At 44.3% G+C, this 22533-nt stretch overlaps 1 protein-coding gene across 1 annotated transcript in view; it reads right to left on the bottom strand.

The window, feature by feature from the left end:
• Positions 1–10689, bottom strand: part of TSPAN8 (tetraspanin 8) — a 153100-nt gene extending 142411 nt beyond the window's left edge. Inside the window, exon 1 of the mRNA XM_085651072.1 lies at positions 10630–10689. Within this exon, the coding sequence (XP_085507198.1) occupies positions 10630–10689 (60 nt within the window). The remainder of the gene's footprint in view (positions 1–10629) is intronic.
• Between the last annotated feature and the right edge of the window lie 11844 nt (positions 10690–22533).

Genomic DNA, 22533 nt, shown 5'->3' on the forward strand with positions numbered 1-22533 from the left:
CTGCTGGTGTGAGTGTTGTAATGTGCTGGGCCCGCGGCTGGCATTGTGAATGGTTTTGTATGTGTCACACGTATGAAAGGTGTATGAATGGCCTGTAAAGAGGTTGGTGCCTTGTCGTGGCTTTCCAGCTCACGAGTTGTGAGTCAATGGTTCAAATTCTCGTCCTTTCAATTAACAGTGCATTTCATTTTTGTGAAATCTCTGGTTAATACAACTGTATATACTGCACCATTGCTCACCCTTGTGCCAAATCCAACCAGTATGTATGTGTGTTTGAGGAAAAGGTGGTTGTGCATAAACACATGTCTTTTCTATTTTTGTCAAGCAGGGTGTACCTTGTCCTTTTTTGTGAATGTTGTAATGTGTTGGTTTTGTGCCTGGTGGTGGGAATGGTCTTGTGTGTATCATGTATGAAAGGTGTGTGAATGGACTGTAAAGCGGTTGGTGCCTTGAAGTGGCTTTACAGCTCACGAGCTGCGAGTCACTGGTTCCGTTTTTTGTCCATTCAATTATTGACAGTGCATTTCATTTTTGTGAAATCTCTTGTTAATAAAATTGTATATACTGAACCATCACTCGCCCTCGTGCCAAATCCAACCAGTATGTGTGTGTGCTTGAGAAATAGGTGGTTGGGCATAAAAATGTGTCTTTTCTGTTTTTTTCAAGCCGGGTGTACCTTGTCCTTTTTTGTGATTGTTGTAATGTGTTGTTTTTTTGCCTGGTGGTGTGAATGGTCTTGTGTGTATCATGTATGAAAGGTGTGTGAATGGCCTGTAAAGCGGTTGGTGACTTGAAGTGGCTTTACAGCTCACGAGCTGCAGGTCACTGGTTCAGGTTTTTGTCTTTTCAATTATTGACAGTGCGTTTCATTTTTGTGAAATCTCTTGTTAATAAAATGTTATATACTGAACCATCACTCGCCCTCGTGCCAAATCCAACCAGTATGTGTGCGTGCTTGAGGAATAGATGGCTGTGCAGTAATCTTTGCCTGTTTTGTCTCTCTGCCAAGCTCTACATTTCATCTAAGAATAACCTAACAACTGTAGTTTTTGTCATAAACTAAACACCCATGGGAGTGCATGGTGATGTCTCTCTTGTGAATCCCAACAAGTTATCTTACCCACAATGTCCTGCAAGCCTCAAAATGTGACTGTGACCTTTTCCTTGCAATATTGTGCCAATATTTTCACACTGCAGAAAGTAACAACAAATTTCCAACCCCCCAGCATTCCTCCAAGTATCCCAATACAAATGGTACCTCACTTGTATGGGTGGTCCAAGTACCCGCGGCAGAGAAGGGCCCAAAACCTATTGATGCAACATCAAAATTACCTATCACAAACCAACCTGGTTTTGCAAGTGGGGTCCTATGAGTTTTTGGCCCGGGGCTCAGCAGCCATCTAGGGAAACCTACCTAACCCACACATTTCTGGAAACTAGACACCCGAGGGAGTCCAGCGAGGTATGGCTTGCGTGGGTCCCCCATCATTCTCCTACCCAGAATCCCCTGCAAACCTCAAATTTTGCCGAAAAATTCACTTTTTACTCAAATTTCTGTGGTGGAAAGTTCTGGAATCTCCGTGGATCCACAAATTTCCTCCCACCCAGCGTTCCCTCAGGTCTCCCGATAAAAATGGTACCTCACTTGCGTGGGTGGGTCAAGGACCCGTGACAGGCAAGGGCCCAAAACCTATTCAGGCGACATCAAAATTACTTATCACAAACCAACCTGGTTTTGCATGGGGGGTCCCATGAGTTTTTGGCCCGGGGCTCGGCACCCATCTAGGGAAACCTACCTAACCCACACATTTCTGGAAACTAGACACCCGGGGACTCCAGCGAGCTATGGCTTGCGTGGATCCCCCATCATTCTCCTACCCAGAATCCCCTGCAAACCTCAAATTTTGCCAAAAAATTCACTTTTTACTCAAATTTCTGTGTGGGAAAGTTCTGGAATCTGCGTGGATCCACAAATTTCCTCCCACCCAGCGTTCCCCCAGGTCTCCCAATAAAAATGGTACCTCACTTGTGTGGGTAGACATAGTGGCTGCAACAGGAAATGGCCCAAATAGTACTGTGGAGACTTCAAAATTACCTATAGCAAAACTACCTGGTTTTGGGGGAGGGGGGGGGCACCTGAGATTTTGGCCCCGGGCTCGGCGGCCATCTTGGGAAAGTACCAAACCCAAATATTTTTGAAAACTAGACACCCAGGGGAGTCCAATGAGGTATGGCTTGCGTGGATCCCCCAACGTTTTCCTACCCAGAATTCCATGCAAACCTCACATTTAGCTGAAAAAACCACATTTTCCACATATTTTTGTGTGGAATCACCGTGCCGGCACAAATGTCCAACCCCACAGCATTCCCCTTAGTACCCCGAGTAGAATGATACCTCACTTGTGTGGGTGTCCAAAGCAGAATTGGATAAAAATTCTTTTTTTTTTTAAATGTAGCGCTTAGAATTCTCAGTGCTATACTCTAAATCCCTATGTTTTGGGCTCTTCCTAGCCACAGGCCTTTGCGACACCCACACAAGTGAGGTATCATTTTACTTGGGAGAACAAGGGGAACGCTGGGTGGTAGGACATGTGTGCCGTCACAGTGATTACACACAAAAATGTGTGGAAAATGTGGGTTTTTTCAGCTAAATTTGATGTTTGCATGACATTGTGGGTAGGAAAACGTTGGGGGATCCATGCAAGCCATACCTCCCCAGGGTGTCTAGTTTTCAGAAATGTTTGGGTTTAGTACTTTCCCAAGATGGCCACCGAGCCCGGGCCAAAATCTCAGGTGTCTCCCATCCAAAACCAGGTAGTTCTCCTATAGGTAATTTTGAAGTCTCCACAGTATGATTTGGGCCATTTCCTGTTGCAGCCACTATGCCTACCCACACAGGTGAGGTACCATTTTTATCGGGAGACCTGGGGGAACGCTGGGTGGGAGGAAATTTGTGGATCCACGCAGATTTCAGAACTTTCCCACACAGAAATTTGAGACAAAAGTCTGTCATTCCATAAAAGCTGGGAAAATGGTGATTTCAGCCCCACAAACCCTTATCTGATACCATTTGCAGGGAAAACCCCAGACGCTTTCATTTGCAGCCCTTTTTTCACAAAAAAAACAAAATGTGGCTGTATTTTGGCTAATTTCTGGGACCACTCCAGGGGAATCCACAAACACTGGGTACCTTTAGAATCCCCATGATGTTGGAAGAAATGTACAAAAATGTAGCGTGGATACCTTATGTGGTCAAAATGTTACAGGGGCCTAAGCGCGCACTACCCCAAATAGCCAAAAAACGGCTTAGCACAGGGGGGGAAAAGGCCTAGCAGCGAAGGGGTTAAGCAACAAGATGCATTCTTAAACGTCAATTTTTTTTTTTTTAAAAACCTTTATTTCTTCAAAAGTCTGGACACAGCTATTCAGCCGACAACCCGGAGGTTCGGCAGCTTCGGTAGAGAAGGACAGAGAAGCGTCCACATTGCATTAAAGGAGCAGTGAAAAGATTCCATTTTTAAATAATCGCAAACACACAACAAACCCCAGCAAGGCAAGAACACTGAATGCCCATGGTGATAGCCCCCCAGGGGAGGCCGGACCCCAATCATCTAACAGTCACAGTACTGTGATAAGAGGAAGAAGGGGGACAGCAGAGGCCCAAGAAGTCAATTAACCATCACATCTTATATACTGAGCTGGAAAGAATGTCAAGAAGAAAGCTGTTCCTCGGGGGGATCCATATCAGGGGCAAGACATATTCCCCCCCTGTATTGATTCCACCGCCCCCAGATGGCGTGCCACTTCCGAGGGCGGCCTCTAGCGCAATATACTGTCTTTTCCCTGAGCATACTCCAGTCCATATTTTCTTTCTACGCGGTCAATGTGGGGGGCCCCACGGAGCCCCACAATCGCGCGATATCTCTCTTAGCGACCATGTTACCCAGAGTCACCCATTGGGTCTGTGCCTCATCGTGATCAGTGGGCCCCCAGACATTCAGGAGACAACACCGCGCTTCCGGCTGCATAGCAATGCCCGTCACCTCCCCCATCACTGCATGGACTCTCCTCCAGAATTCCGTGATGACACCACATTCCCAAATGATATGCAGGAAAGTACCCACCATACCACATCCCCTCCTACATAGGCCTTCCTCAGAGAATCCCATATGAACCAGCCTTGGCCCCGTCACATACACTCGATGCAGTATTTTGAGCTGCACCAGCCTCAGACGCGACGGGATCGCAACCTCCTTGGGAGAGGAAACAGCAGACTGCCAATCCTCGTCATCCAACTCGAGTCCATCCCTAGTCCACTGGTCACGCAGCCCCAGAAGCATATCCGCCCGGACATTTATCAATAAACGTCAATTTTTAAATGCGAAGCTCATAAAGATAATTGTAAGGTAATTAAAAACATCTATTCTAAAATGGGCTTTTCATTTGTAATACATAGATGCTAGTATTAGGTAGTAGTAGTAGGTTTAACAAAACACATACAAAGTAAAGAAAGAAAAGTGCAATGGGAGAATTTATTGATAGATGCTTGCATCAAAAATGGGACTATATGGGTGATCTTATGAGGCCTGCTGATTAATGCTCAGAGAACAGCACTGTCATCGTGAAAGCTTTTTTTTCCCCAGCACTGAAAAAATTAAGAAGTTATGAGTTAATCATTGTTTTAACTTTTGTATGTGTCTAGGGAAGCTAAATATATTACAAATGAATTCAGTACAGTGAGTTGTGGGAAATAGTTCACACTCAATATCTCTCTTCTGTGAAATGTGAGCTTTGAAATCACTGGCAAACATTCAATCAATAAGGAGGCTTACACATGTACAATATTACACTTGTACAATACACTAATAAGTATATATTATTGTTAAGCATACGTCACTTAAAATATAATAGCAATTTACATTACATTTAAATTATTGTTAACTGCAAAATATTGGGATTTTAAATAATTAAATTAAAAGCAAATACCAATAGAGCTATACACAAAAGAATCATTTATTGTTTAAAAATAAGAATCATTTAAAAAATGTAATCACCAGGTATATGTTCAAGGAAGGGTAGTGTATGGGGTAGAAAGGACTCTTAGGGTTCAGGGAGGTGTAGTTAGGGCTTTTTAAATACAAAAATGGGTAGCTTAAGATTTTTACAGGTTAATGATGGGTGGAATATGAGGTAGTAAGGAATCTTTAGGGTTCAGGGATGAGTGGTGTATAGTGGAAGGTATTCATTTTAAGGCTCAGGGGTGGGCAGTGTACAGAAGTGTTAAGGCGTTTTTAGGATTCAGGGAAGAGTAGCGTAAAGTGTTGGTATTGAGGGGGTTATGATTCAGGGATGAGTACTTTAAACAGGTAGAAAGAGATTTCTAGGGTTCTGGGGAAAATAGCGTATGGGGTAGTAAGGGATTTTAGGGTCAGGATTGTGTAGTGTATGGGGCAGTAAGGGTTTTTTAGAGTTCAGGGATGGGTAGTATATAGGCGTGGTTCAGGGTTTTTAAGGATCCGTGATAGATAGTGCTTAGGGTAGTAGGAGGATTTTATGGTTCAGGGATTAACAGTGCATACAGTAGTAAGTTTTTGTGCTTCACTTATGAGTAGTGTATAGCGACAGTAAGGGTTTTTTAGGGTTCAGAGATCGGTAGTGTGTTGTGTAATTAGCAGATTAGAAACTTCAGGGACTAGTAGTGTATATGGGAAGTAAGTGGTATTTAGGGTTCAGGGATGGCTATATTGGATAGTAAGGGAAGTTTAGGCTTCAGAGATAGGGAGTGTGTAGGAGGACTAAGGAGTATTTTGGGTTGGAGGATAGGTAATATTAAGGAATATGTAGGCTTCAGGGATATGTAGCCTGAAATATTATATTAAATATAATTAAATGAAGAGAAGGAGAAGGAGCTGGGTGTCACCCTGTGGCGCAAGAGAGTATATGGAATTTAGGACGGCCAGACCTCAGGAGTACCTTCAGCTCCAGAGCACTTGGGGCTTCGTCAGTGGACCTCGACAACCGAACCAACTGAAACAGATGAATGCAGCAGGGGAAACAGATGGTGCTTGGACTGGGTCCCTACCTTAGGTAGGGTTACTAGCATTACTTTGGTGGGCCTGAGAGGTAGACCCATACGATGAAGTGTAAGGTCATTGAGTAAAGAGTATCACTACCTCATAGGCTGAAAGAGTATCTGGAACCACACCTAATGGCCGAGACAGCTTATTCATAAAGAAGTTCTTTTTCAAGTTAAAATCCAACATTGACTGTGGGGGCTGGTACACCTTTACCCTGCAGCGAAACCATGGTGCCCAGATAGGATCTCACACTAATGGAAGCAAACAGAGGGCAGGCATGCACAGGAGGACTGTTCCGCCTACATGAAATGCCCAGGCTGAAGGAAGAATAGGAAGCGAGCACAAAAACAGCAAAAAAAGATCTGCGATTAAAAAGGAATAGGGCTCCATAGAAATCTTTGAGTACAAGGTACAGGCTCCAGTCCGCACTGTTCAGAGAAAATTAGGAAACTTGCAAAGAAGGGCCGACAAGCAGCAAAGAGAAGCTTGCACTCATTGGCTCACATGTCTGGTACCGGCAGCAATTCTCTGGGAAATAATGTATTCTAATTGGCAGTTTAAGGACATTATACTCGGAGAATCCATACATCAAATCTCAATTCTATTTACTACAGTGTTATCGATCATAAGGGATTTCTTTCAAAACTGTTGGGCTATAGCGCCTAAAGCGCTCACTATGACACCAGTTCTTTCACTGATTGAATCTTGCACAGGGCTTCTGACGAAAGCCCATATGTAACCATTCACCCACTTAAAAAAGCAAATATTGAACAGACTCATCACTAGTCATGAATTAGTACTAGGCACGTAGACAGGTGCACCAAGGAGAGAGCGATGTTAGGTCGTTCAGGGGCTCTGAACAGAGGTGACTGCCACAGAGAGCAGTGCTGCACACCCGAGCCACTCATCGTCGAAATTAAATGAGCTTTGTATGGAGGTGGAAAGAGGAGCAACATGAAACCAGTGCACTCAATATGTCCCCCCCCCCCCCGCTCATTCTTCGGGGTGTGCATGTTGCAGGTTTTATCTTACTTATGATTTGAAAATGCCCTCAACGTAAGCAATAACGAGATATAGTTACTTAAATGTGCATTGATATTTTAAAGTAATATCGATGATGGTTGACAAGTATTATAGTACATATTTTTACGAATATTAATATATTCAACAGATCCGTGATCTAGTGCAAAAAAAGTCCTGGAAAACAATCCTCCAGAATTAGATGACCTGGAGCGTCACCGCACGCAGAAGGATCCGTTGAAATATGCGTTCGATATGACTAGCTTCGATGATCAACACACAGATAGACACTACGTTAAATGTAAATTGTTATTTTTAGATCTATAACCTAAAAAGCATCGTGAACTCAACCCTGGATTTCTCTATTCGTGATTAGTGAAAAGGAAGTGTCGGTGAAAAGAGAGTCTCATGGGATAGTGCATATTAGTTTTGTGAAAAATATTGATGGTGCTCTTCCAACTGATTCTATTTTTGGAAACGAATGTATTGGATGAAATAAATTTATATTTTTATATAAAATATGGAATGCTACATGGAGGAGGGCTACAAATGAAAACTGATTTCAGGTTTGTCAGAACACCAATAATAATGTTGGATTAGTTGTCATTGCTTTATGTGGTTAAAAAAAAATCATAAAATGAAGTTTTGAAAAAACAGAATAGTTCAAAAATCTTTGGTGCTATTTTGAAAACACACATATTTTGGCGCGTGGAACACTACAGATACTACATCATTGCTAGAATGGAGCACCGTTGAACTCACCCTACCACCAAACATACCACCCCACGCAGGCAGCACATATCCATTCACCCACACTGCCTTGTCACAGGAGAAGATGTGGCATCAGCACACTGCAGCAACGGCTAACCCCTTAAGGGTTGCAGCTTTTCCTTCTCTGTTCTATGGCCGTGTTTGCTGTTTAGGGCAGTTTGCACTTAAGCCGTCACAGTTTTTTTTACCCAAGATATCCATGTCAAATTTGCATAATATTTCCCAAATGCCGCAAATTCTGGAGGAACCCAAGGTTTGCTAATTCACTTAGAGACGACTGACAAAATCTAGCAAACATTTTTTTGTTTGGAAAAAATAGAAAAAAGAGATATGGAAAAAAGTGCCGTTATTTTAATCACAAAGGTATCATCAAAAGGTTTGTTGTGCGAAACTCGACTCTTCGTAGCTTTCAAGACAGATACGTACCAAAAAATATTTTATCACTACAGCTTTTGTTTTCTAAGTGATGATCAATATTCCCTATTTCTGAGGGTTCTACGCACTAAAACTTTGTGGCAAAAGAGGTGTTAAACCTATGGCTGAACCTTGAAAACATTTCTGAAATGAATACGTAATTCTAAATTCAGCAAGGGAGAATTTGTGTATATCGCCCTTGATATGGCCAAAGAAACCAATCGCTGAAATAAAAAATTGGGAAAGTAATGAGGAAAAAGAGAACTAGGTGATCATATTCTAATCTGTAATGTTTTCTACTGAAGACCGAGTATTGTGTTCATCAGACTCTGATGGCAGCACAAATATATAGTGATTATTGGCTGTCCAAAAACAAGAGAATCCCAGAACACTGAGGTGGGTAATTTGGTGCTAAACCCTACAATCTGCCCCACAGGGGTGCAAAAAGACTCTCTGGCAGTCGCGGACGGCATGGCTCGTGGGTAGGGTGCGGGGTTGCGTACATTTTAAATGAAAAAAAAAAGTACATTTACCTTTGCTGGCCCGATCCAGTCCCGCGTCGTCCTGCAACATCTCTGATCCTCACAGGAAGCAGGCAGCCCCCTGCCCTCCCCTAAGCTAATCACAACGCTGCAATGCCCACATCTAGGCACCAGAAGGCAAATTATTTCTGTGTTCTCTACTGAGATCTTAGTTCCCTTGGGGTGGGAAGATTCCAAAATGCCTCTGGGGGAGCAGAAAGGCTGTATAGGGTATGTGGGTGGGAGGGGGGCTTGACGCCTGTGGGACCGGCCTCTCTGCCCATTCCTTTTTTTATATGAATTTTACAAGGTTTTCTAGTGGGTTTTCTGACCCTCCCCCGAGGTGGGTAGCCTGGGGTAAAAACTCTAGTTAGCCCACACCGTGGCAACAGGGTAGGGCGATGGCTGGCCCAATGCCAGGATAGCTGACCCCCATCCATGCCTTATTTTTCTGTATTTGTTTTGGCTTTCAGTTGGCTTGATGCCCCTACAGTAGACAGAGTGGGTTCAAGTTCCCCAATCAGCCACTCCCTTACCCCCCAGGGAGGAGATAAAGAGTGTATTGGGGTTCTAGAATGTGTGGTCAGTCCAATGCCAGATGAACAGCACCAACCCATTTTTTATTTTAAATATCTCACTTACGTCTAGTAGATTAGGAGTAAACACCACCAGGGCAGAATGATTGTGCTAGTCCTGGCTGGTGCGGGCGAGTTAGCCCATTCTCTGTGGGTGTTCTCCCCCTAGGATTTCCATCCCAGTGGCGTTGATTCCCACTCAAGAATCGCCCTCTTGTGGCAATCCCTTAGTAGGACACTAGGAAGTGGGGCAGTTGGGCCTACCCCCAGGCACCAGACTGTCAAATATATTTCCTGGTGTCTAGTGGGCTCTCTCACTGAATCTCTCCTGTTGAAATCTGAGGCTGCCCAGTGCCCTCAGTGCTATACAGAGCAAAAGCTGAAGGATCCAAAAGGCTCCTTCAAATCTCAGTCTCAACAGCGATAACGTAAGTGTGCATGGCACGCTGATTGTTATTTACAAAGGAATAACAAAAACAAAGCCAAAGGATGCTGGGGAAGCTCTCTCATGGCAGCCAGAGGTCTAGGCAAATAGGAGTGGACTTGCTAGACTGTACCTGTTGGACCAGAACTGCTGCTGCTTTTCTGGCTTGACTGTTTAGGTATTTACACTTTGAACTGATCTTGCTCCAGTTCCCATCTTGTTCTCCTTACTTCTTGCTTTGTAGCCCTGTCATGCCCCCTCTTATTCTGACTCATTCGCTCCTGACCCAGTGAAGCTAACTTTGGGGTGTGGGAGTTCCATCTGACGGCCTTGTGGTTGTGCCTTCCTCACGCTCTCAAGGGGGACTTCTCACCATTTCTGAGAAGTGGCTGCTGGGGATTCAGATTACAAACAGCAGTGATTTCTGGATAGGACAGGTAACGTAGGGAGTCTGACAGTAGGGGGATAAATTATCTAGAACATAATCTTACATTGTACCATGGGGGGGATCTGACTGATTTTCCCCTTGTCTCATTTCAGCTTACTCGCTATCACTGCCCTTTCCCTAGCCCTGGTAGTGCAGCCTGACATACTGCAGAGAAGTAGGTAAGGAGGTGCCTCTTCGGATCTGCTTCTGAGGGTACATCTGTCTTTAGCTACCAGAACCAGACACACATGCTAAATTTGTTGAAATGCACAAAACATTCTTATCAATTTGCTGTTTTTCAACGAACCATTCAATAAAATACTATACCTCAAAAATGAAACATATGTCATGATCAAATGTGTCATGATAACCTTGTACAACATTTAGATCAAACACTTACCCAAAACAACAAGTTGAAGATGAACATAGAGTACTTCAGGCACTTGCTCACTTGCGCCATTTTGATAATACTGTGACTTGATGGATAACTAAGGGAAAAATCAAGAGTGACATTACTTTCTGTCTTTTTACACTGGTTCCTGAGAGAAAATTTGTTCAGAGGTATAAATAAACAGCTTGAAAAATGCACCTGCCTTGCTTTAGTCTTCACATGTTATTCAAATATATCAAAAGATAGATGGGATTGATTAGAGACATCAGAACCGGCTTCACTGACTGCCTCCCATAATGTGTAGCACTCCAGGGAGGCATGAATGATTAACAGGAAGTGTCAATATACTCATTACCAAATGCCCATCGGTAGGTTTTTCAATTATGCTGTCCCAAAATCAGAGAAACAATCCAAAATATAATATTTAGTCGCAACCCCACTCCATGTTCAATATATATGTATATCGCAACTCTGTATTTATGGTTCAATCTAATTTTTGATTGAAACATATACCTTTCAAATTTCTTAAAACTTTTATCCACTTTGATCAATCTGCAGGAAAACATTTCAAAACAGATATGTTCCTGCCTAAATCTGATGATTGTGTGCAGATTACGGAAGGGGGAGAACTAATATTAGGAGTTCTAAAAGTCTTAATTCCCATGCAAAGTTACATAATGAAATTGTTGTCAAAAATATTGGTAAAAACTGCTGGATCTATCCAGACTAACCTGACAGGAAGTCATTTTGCTCCTCACATATTTGGGTTTATTGTGAATTTGTGTACAAGAGCATGAAAACTCCCGGAAATAAAGGTGTGCATATGGCAATCAGCAATTTAGCAGACCCAGATTTTTTAATGTGAGCTCCAATCACAGGGCTAGAAATATTTGCTTTCATCTTAGGTTTACAGTCTCAAATCTGAGTGTGCAGGCCCCGTTCTTTATAATACATTTGAATGGGCATGTTGGAGTTAGGCTGGCTCATGAAGGACTGAGACATGCCCCATGGGTGGGGAAGAATCTTTGTTTTGTTGTAAACAAATTATATTTTTAGGAATAAAATCCACAAACCCCAAAACAGGTCCACAGGGTCAAAATAAGGTAATGTTTCCCCTTGTACACGTCCTAAGGTTCGGCCAAATTCATAGGTCACAGAAATTTGATAACATTTTTTATGATGGATACAAATCTTTGTCAAAATTCCTTATATAGAATTTGAAACATCTCCAGCTATTCACTCATCTGCTGCCATAAATGCAATGCCAAAAGCAAAAGGAAGAAATGATGGACAGAATACTGAAAAATGCAAACATTCATCCCTGTCACAAAGATCTTGGCTTAATCCAATCATTCTTTTGCTCACCACACCACCCCAGTTTGGACCCAGCCATATGCAAATCAGTCTTGCTCTGTTCCTCCTGGGAACAGTCCAGCCCGAACTGCCAGCCAGGTCCTCCCTATACCAGAAACATGCATCCTGGGACTGGTTTCAGGGCATCACAACTCACCAGCCAGGCAAGACTGAATCCAGTAGTGCAGTGAACACAGGGACCCAAATCTGGTCATACCCTTCCCACTTAGGGCGACAAAAGCAAAAGGAAAAAAGGATGGATTGGAATGCTAAACAATGCAAACATTCACCCCAGTCACAAAGATCTGGGTTTAATCTATTGTACTTTTGCTCAGCACGCCACCCCAGTTTGGACCCAGCCACATGTAATTTAGTCTTGACCCTGTTCCTCCTGGGAACAGTTCAGTCCGAACTGCCAAGCCAGGTCCTCCCTTTACTGAAAATAGGCATCCTGGGACCGGTTTCAGGGCAGAACCCCTCATCTGCCAGGCTAGCTTGAATCCAGTGGTGCAGTGAACATGGGACCCAAATCTGGTCATACCCTTCCCACTTAGGGCAACAAAAGCAAAAGGAACAAATGATGGACCGAATGCTGAACAATGCAAACATTCATCCCAGTCTCAAAGATCTGGGTTTAATCCACTGCTCTTTTGCTCATTATGCCACACCAGTTTGGATCCAGCCATATGCAAATCCGTCTTGACCCTGTCCCTCTTGAGAACACTCCAGCCCGAACTGCGAAGCCAGGTCCACCCTAAACCAGAAACAAACATCCTGGGACTGGTTTCAGGGAATATCCCCTCGTCATCCAGGCTAGCTTCAATCCAGCGGCCCAGTGAGCATGGGTCCCATGTCTAAGAATACCTTTCCCACTTAGGGCGACAAAAGCAAAAGCAACAAATGATGGACGGAATGCTGAACAATGCAAACATTCATAGTCTTAAGTAGGATGATAACGTTCTCAGTGGTAATGGTGCTTCTCTTATAACGGTCAGTATTTTATATTCAATATATGTAAAGTGGTGCTCAGGGAAGGGGTAATCATCCACCACCCCGCTATATAGATCCCCAGAAGGATCCTTTATTAATACTATCAGGCCATAGCACACACCAATATATAAATTCCTAATACACATGTTCAATAGTGCACAAATTTTGTAATACACAATATAAGTAGATGTTGTCTGTTTTATTGTTCATTACAGTAGTTCCTGCCTACACGTGTTTTGTCGCTCTGGGTATGTCACCCACGACTTCCTCAGGGCTGGAAGAACATATGTACATTGCTGTCACAAACCACTTATTGATGGTTACATATAAAAATAGTGTTGTAAGGTGGTACCCACTTAACCCCAATATCAAGCTGTTACATCAATATACACAACTATTTGTAGTGAGGCGAATTCACACAGTTATAAGATGTGGTATTTATAGACCATCTCAGTGTTCATCATGCTGATGAATGTGATCACGTGTGTCAAGCCATGTGGCATCACACCCAATACAAAATCCCATATCTTCAAAATTATCAAAAAACTTGTGGATCCGGATGATAAAGTATGCCCAGGTGTACAAGAATAATTGATGACGGGCCCTCAGCCCTCACATACCTGTATCTCTGCACTTTGATTAGAGAATTCTGTAAGTCATAACAGACATAGTGAACAAATTGTTCACATCAGGCATGTACAAGATTGGAAATCATAGTCAAAGCAGTTAAAACACGGGAATACACATACCTTCCTGCCGATTCAAATTAGTCCTACCTAAATCTGGTCGAGGTAATGGAAAGAAGGTAAGATATCCCTCACAGATGTTTATTATTTTATCTGTAATAAAAGTAGCATCAATGTAATATTTTTTTATTAGTATACTGATGCATACCTTCAATCAATTCTAACGGAAAACTTATAAAATGCCAATGAATTGTCGCTAAAATTAAAGTTAGGACCACGTGGGGGTTATTTCCTTATCATTTGTTATTGGAACTATGGGCAAAATACCTTCCAAGGTGACTACACCCAAGGAGGGTTATTATTATTGTTGTCCATCCTTCAATATGAATAACATATCTAATCGACTACACCTTATAGCCCAAAATTGGGCGCTGCTTTTGCTGCAGGTGAAGAGGGCTGCATTGCTATGTGGGTATCGATGTGGGGGAGCACTGTGGTGACATTCAGGAAGTAAGCACTATAACCCGAGCAGTCTTGTGGGCAGTGGAGGCTGCATGTGTTTTCAAAGAGGTCTATTTTCCAATGGATATTCATGGCTACTATTGCAACGGCTGCCTGTTTAGCCTGATTAGTGCTGCCTTTGAGGTGCCAGGATTACAGTGCCTAGTGTTATTGAAGATATTGGCCTGTTCTTTTGTGCAGTTTTGGGGCTCTCAACTCACTTTCACCTGTTCTTGGATGTGGGGCAGTTTTTTGCCAGTGGGCTTGCAATGTCTTATTCAACTGCGGGACAGGTTTGAGGGCCATGCATTGGGAGCAGCATCACTGTAGTGCCTTCTTGGTGGCATTGTGGCATTTTTTCTGTGCTTGCAAGCGATTTAAGCTCAGGAAAGCAACGTGTCTTGGGTGCTTCCTACTGGGATTCTTGCCTGATTCGCCAGCTGCATACCGAGCCTGTGAGTTTTGTTTACTTTTTCTGCAATTAAGCCTGGAGCACGAAAAGGCTCTAAGCAATCAAGGACTGAGGTGCTCCGGGAGACACTGGTCTGTAGGATGGACACTATGGAAAGGCGATTGCTGCATTGAAGTTGCAGAATTCAAGGGCGGTTGTTCTGGAGGATCAGGTCAGGAGGCCTTGGAGGGCGGAAGTGCTTCCCAAGGAGGCATTACCCCGAGAGTCAGGGTGCAGGGCGGGAGCAAGGGGGTGGGGCAGATTCACTCGGTGGCTGCTACCGTGTCGTCCAGTGTTTAGGATCCCCCCATGCTGTGGGGGACCCTGGTGGGTGATACCCCAAGTTCAAGTGATTCAGGTCAAGGTACAGTGCAGGGTGCTCCCACCGCAAAAATAGGATCAACAACAGGCGGCGACATTGTGCAGAACGGAGCTAGTTGCACAGCAGTCCGGGCTATACCCGTAGTAGGACCTGCAATTTTAGACCTGGTGAATAACTTAGTGAGTGTGTTGCCGTGGCCATCTAGAGTTGGGGCTCTTGCGGGAACTATTAATGGTGATGACGTGAAAAAGGCTAGGCGCTTGGTGGGTCACCTAGGTGGTGCGGGGGGTGCACGTGTCCCTGGGGACTGCTGCAGTTGGGAGGGCATTGAGGGGAGAATTGGGGTGCCTGCGGTTACTGAGGCAGCTTCCGTGGGGAGTCAGGGGGTACATTAAGTGTTGTCACCACAACAAGACTCAGGATTGGGCCCCACAAATGGAGGGCCAGGTGGTAGCGGCATTGGGTCTCACATTGGGGGCAGCGTGCCCGGGAGTTCTACAGTGATTATGATGATTCACCCTGCTCAGGCAACAGCTGAATTAGGTCCCTTACTGCCCGTTGGTTTGGGTGAGGTGCAGACAGAGTGTAAGCAGTTTGGCAGGTGCGTGTCAATGGAGATCAAGGAAAAAATCTGGAAGGGGGACTATGTGGATATCTTTGTGTTATTGGTGGATACATTGGACAGGAAAGAGGCCAAGCGGTGGAAGGAATCTTCGCACTCTAGGCATTGTAGTCACTGGCCATACAAGAAGAAAGTCGAGGAGACTTTTTGGGAACTAGGTTATAGGCTTCTTGATTTACCAATCTATATTTGCAGACCGTTTTAGTAATCTCTGGGCACCCAACTCACTTGCTGCCAGAATAGGATTGTGTATGCTTACAATGAGTATGGCGGGGTGGGCTAGAAGAAGTATTATTTGGAGTTCAGGAGTGCTGAGTCTACTAACCCAGCATTGACATGGAATCAAATTGAGGTGATCACGTGGCTCTGTCACATGAAGGGGCATATTCTCAAGAATGTGTGATAACCATCGCAAAAGGTACTTAACGCAACCCTCAAAATCGCAGGACATCACGGAAAATTTACGCCTTGTCAACCAGGTATTCACAACACGGCAGTACCTTGCGATAGGATAGTCACCAGACAACGCGTTAAAATCAACGACACGCCGCAAAATGCAAAACACAAACACAAAAAAAGCTGCGATTAGGCCAATCGCGATACAAAAATCTGCGAAAACCAGCCACAGGACTGCAATCCCAACACGTCAGGCGGGAACAATCACCATAAAAGGTAAAAAAAAACAGACAAACAAATGCCAAACTACAGCAAAGAACCATGGATGTTGCCGGAGAAAGTACGGAGGAGAACCTCGAACCCCACAAGCTCCCCGGAGGACCTGCTTGGGACCTCAGGGTCAGGGAAGGCCAAGGAGAAGAAGAGTAGGAAAAAGCGATCCAGTCCACAGGAGAACAGGATCCTGATAACAGAGGTGGTCGAACACCATCAACAACTGTTCGTCACCTCCACTGTGTCATTGGTGACAAAAAATGGACTATGGCAGGTCATCGTGGAGAATGTGAATGCAGTCGGAGTGCTGAAGAGGACAATGGATGAGGTCAAGAGGCGATGGAATGACGTCAAGTGAAAAGCTAAGCTGGAACTCACCAACAACCGTAAGGCAGCAATGCAGACTGGAGGTGGCAGTCCTGCGCCACAGGAGGAGCTGGACGACATGGAGGAAATGGTGTCCACAGTCATCAGTGGGGAGACGGTGCCAGGAGTTGGGGGACGGGGACCAGACACAACAGCAATAAGGTGAGTAACGACCAGGGAATGGGGGGACAGGGGAGATGGGCACAATGGCACACATGCACAATTGAGCTGAGCACATCTGAGGACAAACCATGCCCCAGACCCCAACTCACACCAAGAGAACAATGTACCCAAGTATGCAACATGTCAGCACTGTATGAGCACAGAAGTCAGAGGCACACCACATGTAAGGGATAAGGGGCAGCCAAATCAGAGCTGCAGGGGCAACTAACCCCAAAAGAGGTACACACACATCACATGCACAGCACATCAACATTGACAATGAAATGGCACAAACCGCTACATGCTCACCACAGAACAGAGGACACAACTGGTGCAGACTGGGTGTAGATTCTGGCCAATCACAAGTGGCATTGCAGGGAAATGTGAGTTGATAAAGTACAAGTACAAACACACAGCCGTGGGCAGCCACTCCGAAACAGCCACGAAGTACACAGTCATGCAGTCTGTATGTAAACATGTACAATGCGACAACACACATGTGAACACATTGTTAAACTGCATATCCCCTTCACATTGCAGAGGGACAATCAACACCTCCTGCAGAGCAGTCCCAACCTCTCTTCTCTGATGACAGAGAGGACCACGACATCTTTGTCTCCGACGCCCTCCGAGAGTTCATTGACAGTCTCAGCAGCACACCTCCAGGAGCAGGGCGGCCCAGCTGCAACGAGGAGAACCCACCCCTGCACAGACCACACTGTAGGCAGCACCCACCACCACGGCTGCCTCCCAGGACCGCCATGAAGAACACATGACCTTCCAACGCCATGTGTTGGGATGTCAGGAGCAGCTGACTGAACAGGTGCGGGTGAGGTGCGACCCCATGGCAGAAAAATTAGATGCTATACGTGGGTGTTTAAGTCCCATCAGGGACCACTCACGGTCCCTAACGGACACCGACAGTCTGCTCCATGCCCTACAATGAACCATGGCTGAAATCGGTAGAGTCCTGACTGTGAGACAAGAATGACTGTCTAGTCAGAGTGGCTCCAGCGAGCTCGCCCGGGAACTGGGACTCATGCGGAGGCACATGGAGAGCATGGAGCGGACCAATGCGGAAGGAGCTGCTGCCACGGCTGCACCCCTGCGAGAGGTAGATACAAAAACCCTAGCACACAACAAAAAAGATAATAACATAGTGTTCTTCATATCAGGATTACAATGACAACAATACTGAAAGAATTTTATGATGCAAGACTTGTCCTTATTGGTTGTCTTTTAGGTCCTCTTTAATAACCAAAACTGTGATTCGGTATGAAAGCCAATGTCAAATGCCAACAAGTGTTTCGTCGCCTTCACAATTTACATGCGACTTTTTCAAGGCTAAAATCAGATATAAAGAATCACAGTGAAAACTCAATAACCATAGTCCTGATCATCTATTTAAATAACATCACCAAAGTTCCTCCACCGTGTCAGAATACACTAGTGCCAAGTACATTCTGATTCCGCATTTAACAAGTACAAAAGATAAGAGAAAAGCTACGTAGAATAAAATCGAGTTCGTAAACATACATGTAGAAAGTAAAAAGTAAAAGGGAGAACATGGCCAAAAGAAAAGTCCTAAGATGAATGATTAGCGAGTTACCACCATAAATTTGTGCGGTGACAGTCATAGCAACAAAGAATCTCTATTATAACAGCACCCATGAGTGCCCTGCCACCCACGCGTGTAATCCAAATCCAAATGCCACCAACCTGTATTGGCTTCAATAAGTACAACTGTGGGGTACATAAAAATACAATATATCAATACTAATGCTCCAATCAAAATAATGGTCCCAGCATTATAAACCAGAATATGTAAATGAGTAAATAAACACTTACTAAACGTGTGGTGTTAATTCCAACCCACACGATCCTAAGGCGTGAGTAGTCGAACTTAAGTACTAGCAATGCATCTACAATCATAATAAGTCATGGTCCACTCTACTATCTATCAGAATGCTCACTTTTACCATCAGAAAACCGCCATATTCGCAGAGACCACTGAAGTGCGGGGGAGACTAATAATACGTAACCCTCGGAAATTAAGGAAAGAAAAGTTCTAGGTCCCACAAAATTTACAAAACGTTGTCTATCAGTGTTCCACATCGTAGAGCTATATTGGACCGCAAGTAATACCGTAGGTACACGGATTAAGAAGTGGTTAGCACATAAATGGACAGGCCGCCTCATGATAATGCTGCACATGTCCTGTAACGCTGTATAATTCTGCTCGTCAAACCCATCGAGTGAAAAAGAAATGCCTCTATTGCTAGATGTAACCTATGCGAAAAAACACGACTAGTAAGTCAATCGAGTGCTTACCGCTTCCTCATCTGGAATCAAATGCACAGTCTCACGCCGATAACCTCGAGTACGAGGACGAAAGTTCGGTAACCATGGTGAATTTAAACAACGTACACTGATCACGTGTCAGTAAACATCCGGTGCAAAGACTCATCGAAAATAGGCGCCATCTTTGAACATATAAATTACTCCAAAAGTAGATAGCTCCTATCAGAGTCGGTAAGTGAAAATGTAGCCAGCACCACTATCCATCATATATAATCACAAGTGTATTAACCTGATCGATCTCACGCTGATTATAAAAGCGGTGATCTACATATACTAAATCCGAGTGTAGGTCGACTAAGTGGCACCTACAGCCTAATACAGATCAGAACGTCCATATTATTGCAGCGAAACCTAAAATTACCAAAGACCTATTGAAGTAGGTGTCTCCATACCCGGAATACCGGAAAGATAATGGTAGCAAATAAGCCCGTATTTATTCGTCAATATCGATCAAAAGTCCAAAACATTGTATATCAAATGCTGTCATTATTGTCACCGCACATCTCTATTGGAGACAATATCCAAGGGGCCGAAATTCACAAAAAAGTGAAAACAAGAATACATAAATCAAGCACATCCTAACATTAAGCCATGTGAGGATTACATAATACTACTACTATGCATGTATTATCATTGTATAACACAGTAGCTCATCGATGATTAAGAGTGAAAAAGATCATGTAAGTATTTTCATGTGTCCACTAACAGGCAGTGGTATCACCATACAGTTAAACCTATATTGGAGAGAAAGAGACAATTACCTCCAAATTAAATGTGTAGCATCCCCAATCTTATACATAAACAATAGAAACATAAATAGTAGTTGATGAGCAGCGCAATAAGTGCATAGGATTTGGTCTGAATATCACATTTGCTGCCTTACATTCTAAAAAGTTCACACAGTTACAAATATGAATTATCACCGCTACAAGGTCACAGAAATATCAGTAACATCTCATTTAGTGCCCAGGAAATAATGTAGCTCCTGGTCAATGTTGAGACCCAACTCAGTCGTCCGTAATCTAAAGATCCAAGTTGCTTCATTCCGTCCCAGCTGTAGTTCCCGATTACCACCTCTTGGGTTTCTAGGTGTTTGTTCAATTCCATAGAATCTGAAGTCTTTATTTCTGCCCTGAGCGCTGCATTGGTCAATGTGTGCCGCTATAGGGTATCTGATGTCATCCTGTTTAACAGCTCTTATGTGTTCACTCATTCTCTCTCTCAGTGTGCGGATGGTACTGCCGACATATTTTCTGTTGCATCTGCATTCTATAATATACACCCCATAAGTGCTGGTGCAATTAATATTGTTTCGTATTTTGTACAGTTTATCACCCCGTCCCTTGAATTCTTTCTTACCACTGTGTGCCCACTTGCATGCCACACAATGTCCACATTTGTGCAAACCCTCACATTCACGGGTAAGCCAGTCAATATTCTTGGCCGGAGTTCTGTAGCTAGGGCTCAGTAAGTTTCTGAGGCAGACCCCTCTTCTGTAAGTAATGTCTTGTCTCGATTTGATATACTCATTAAGGGAGGAATCTCCCTTTAAAATGTGCTAATGTTTGTTAAGACTTTTGATGAGTGTCTTAGATAGCGGGCTGTAGTTAGTCACCATCCTAATCTTAGCGTCTTTGTTATTAGTTATGAGTTTAGACTTTTCTTTCAGGGTTTCGTGTCTCTTAATTTTGCTGATGCGAGATCTAGCCAAATTCAGTGTTTGCTTGTCATAACCTCTTCTACCGAAACGTGTCATCATGTCATTAGCACAGGCTTCAAATTCTGCCTCAAAACTGCAGTTTCTCCTGGCTCTGATTAACTCACCATAGGGGATAGCTTTAATTTGATACGAAGGGTGAGCACTAGAGGCATGCAATATTGAATTGCATGCAGTAGCCTTCCGATACAGTTGGCTATGAATTTTATTCTCTCTGATGTAGAGTTCAGTGTCAAGGAAGGAGACACATTTTCTTTGCTGATATTGAATGTGAATTTAATGTTAAACTCATTTTCATTGAGATGTCTAGTAAATCCCTTAAGTTTACTGTTGTCTCCAGTCCATATCATAATACAGTCGTCAATATAGCGACCCCAATATAAGATGGAGTCATTCCATTGGTTACCCATTAAGCCCCAGATCCACACCTCCTCCAGCCAGCCCATGAACAGATTGGCGTACGAAGGTGAGAACCTGGAGCCCATGGCAACGCCCTGTTTCTGTCGATACCATTGGTCTTTGAAAATGAAAACATTATTATCAACTATGAGTTCTATCATACTGACAATCATTTCAGTATGTTCCCATGTGCTAGCTGATCTGCTGCTAAGCATCTTCCCCTGCGAGAGGTAGCTGGGTTCCACAATGACCTCAAAACCATCCTCATGGCATTGCTTCCACAAGGCCTGGCGCTGATGCATGCTGCTGCTACCACGACATCTACATCTCCGCCCCCTGATGTTTCAATGCCACAGAGTACACCAGACATTCCACCTCTGGCCCCTGAGGTGTTACTGCCACACAGTGCTGGAGAAAGGCCAGCACCACCCACACGTGAGGCATATGAAACAGCAGAGGATGAAGATGCGGATGAATCTGCCCTCGTGGTCAGAAGGAAGCAGTAGCATCCATCTCCTAATCACGGCCAGTTTCAGCTTGGTTCCGCCCTCTGCATCATCACCTTCCACTGTCCCCCTATACACCCTGCGACACTCACCTTGGACCTCACAATGGACTGCCATATTCTGTTTGATCGCCAATGACACTGCTATCGGACTGCGGACTGAACTCTTCCACTTCCTTTGGATTGGTCATTCCCTGAATGACTCTGGCTGGCCCTCCATGGGCCAACATTTGAAAGTGGGGTTTGCATGGCCCTGTACTGCTCCAGATGCAACACTCCACTGAATGTGCATTAAACATTCCGAGTTACACAGATGTTTCGTCTTTATGGTCTTTCAAGTGTGGTAGCATGGATGAATGTGGGGTCAGTGAATTCCTCTTACGTCCATGTGGCTCATGTCGTTGGTCTTGGGTCACAGGGTGACACATTGTCAATTGTCGTCCAGGTGGCGCCGACGTAACAACAGCGACACATTCCTTTGTTACTTCCTTGTCCAGCCCCATACGGAATCATGCCCAGAGCCCCGGGGTCATTGTTCAAACACTTATGCTGGAGTGGCATACGCCAGGCCAGCCACTACGCTTACGCTCAAGGGGGGGCAACTACGCCACATGCGCCAGGACTCCCCTGTAGTGATCTGCTGCACACAGGTCTAGTTGTTCGTTGTCAGCATGCCACAGCCACTCCCTCACGGCTGGTTTACACCCACATCACACCCATCCAGCACACGCATCACAGCACATGTGACCCTGCCAATAAAAAGGGCCGGGCGCACGTGCACGATGCCATTTCCAACCTCTCTCGGGGTG

The sequence above is a fragment of the Triturus cristatus genome, chromosome 4_1, assembly GCF_964204655.1.
Source record: "Triturus cristatus chromosome 4_1, aTriCri1.1, whole genome shotgun sequence".
In the NCBI taxonomy this organism is placed as follows: domain Eukaryota; kingdom Metazoa; phylum Chordata; class Amphibia; order Caudata; family Salamandridae; genus Triturus; species Triturus cristatus.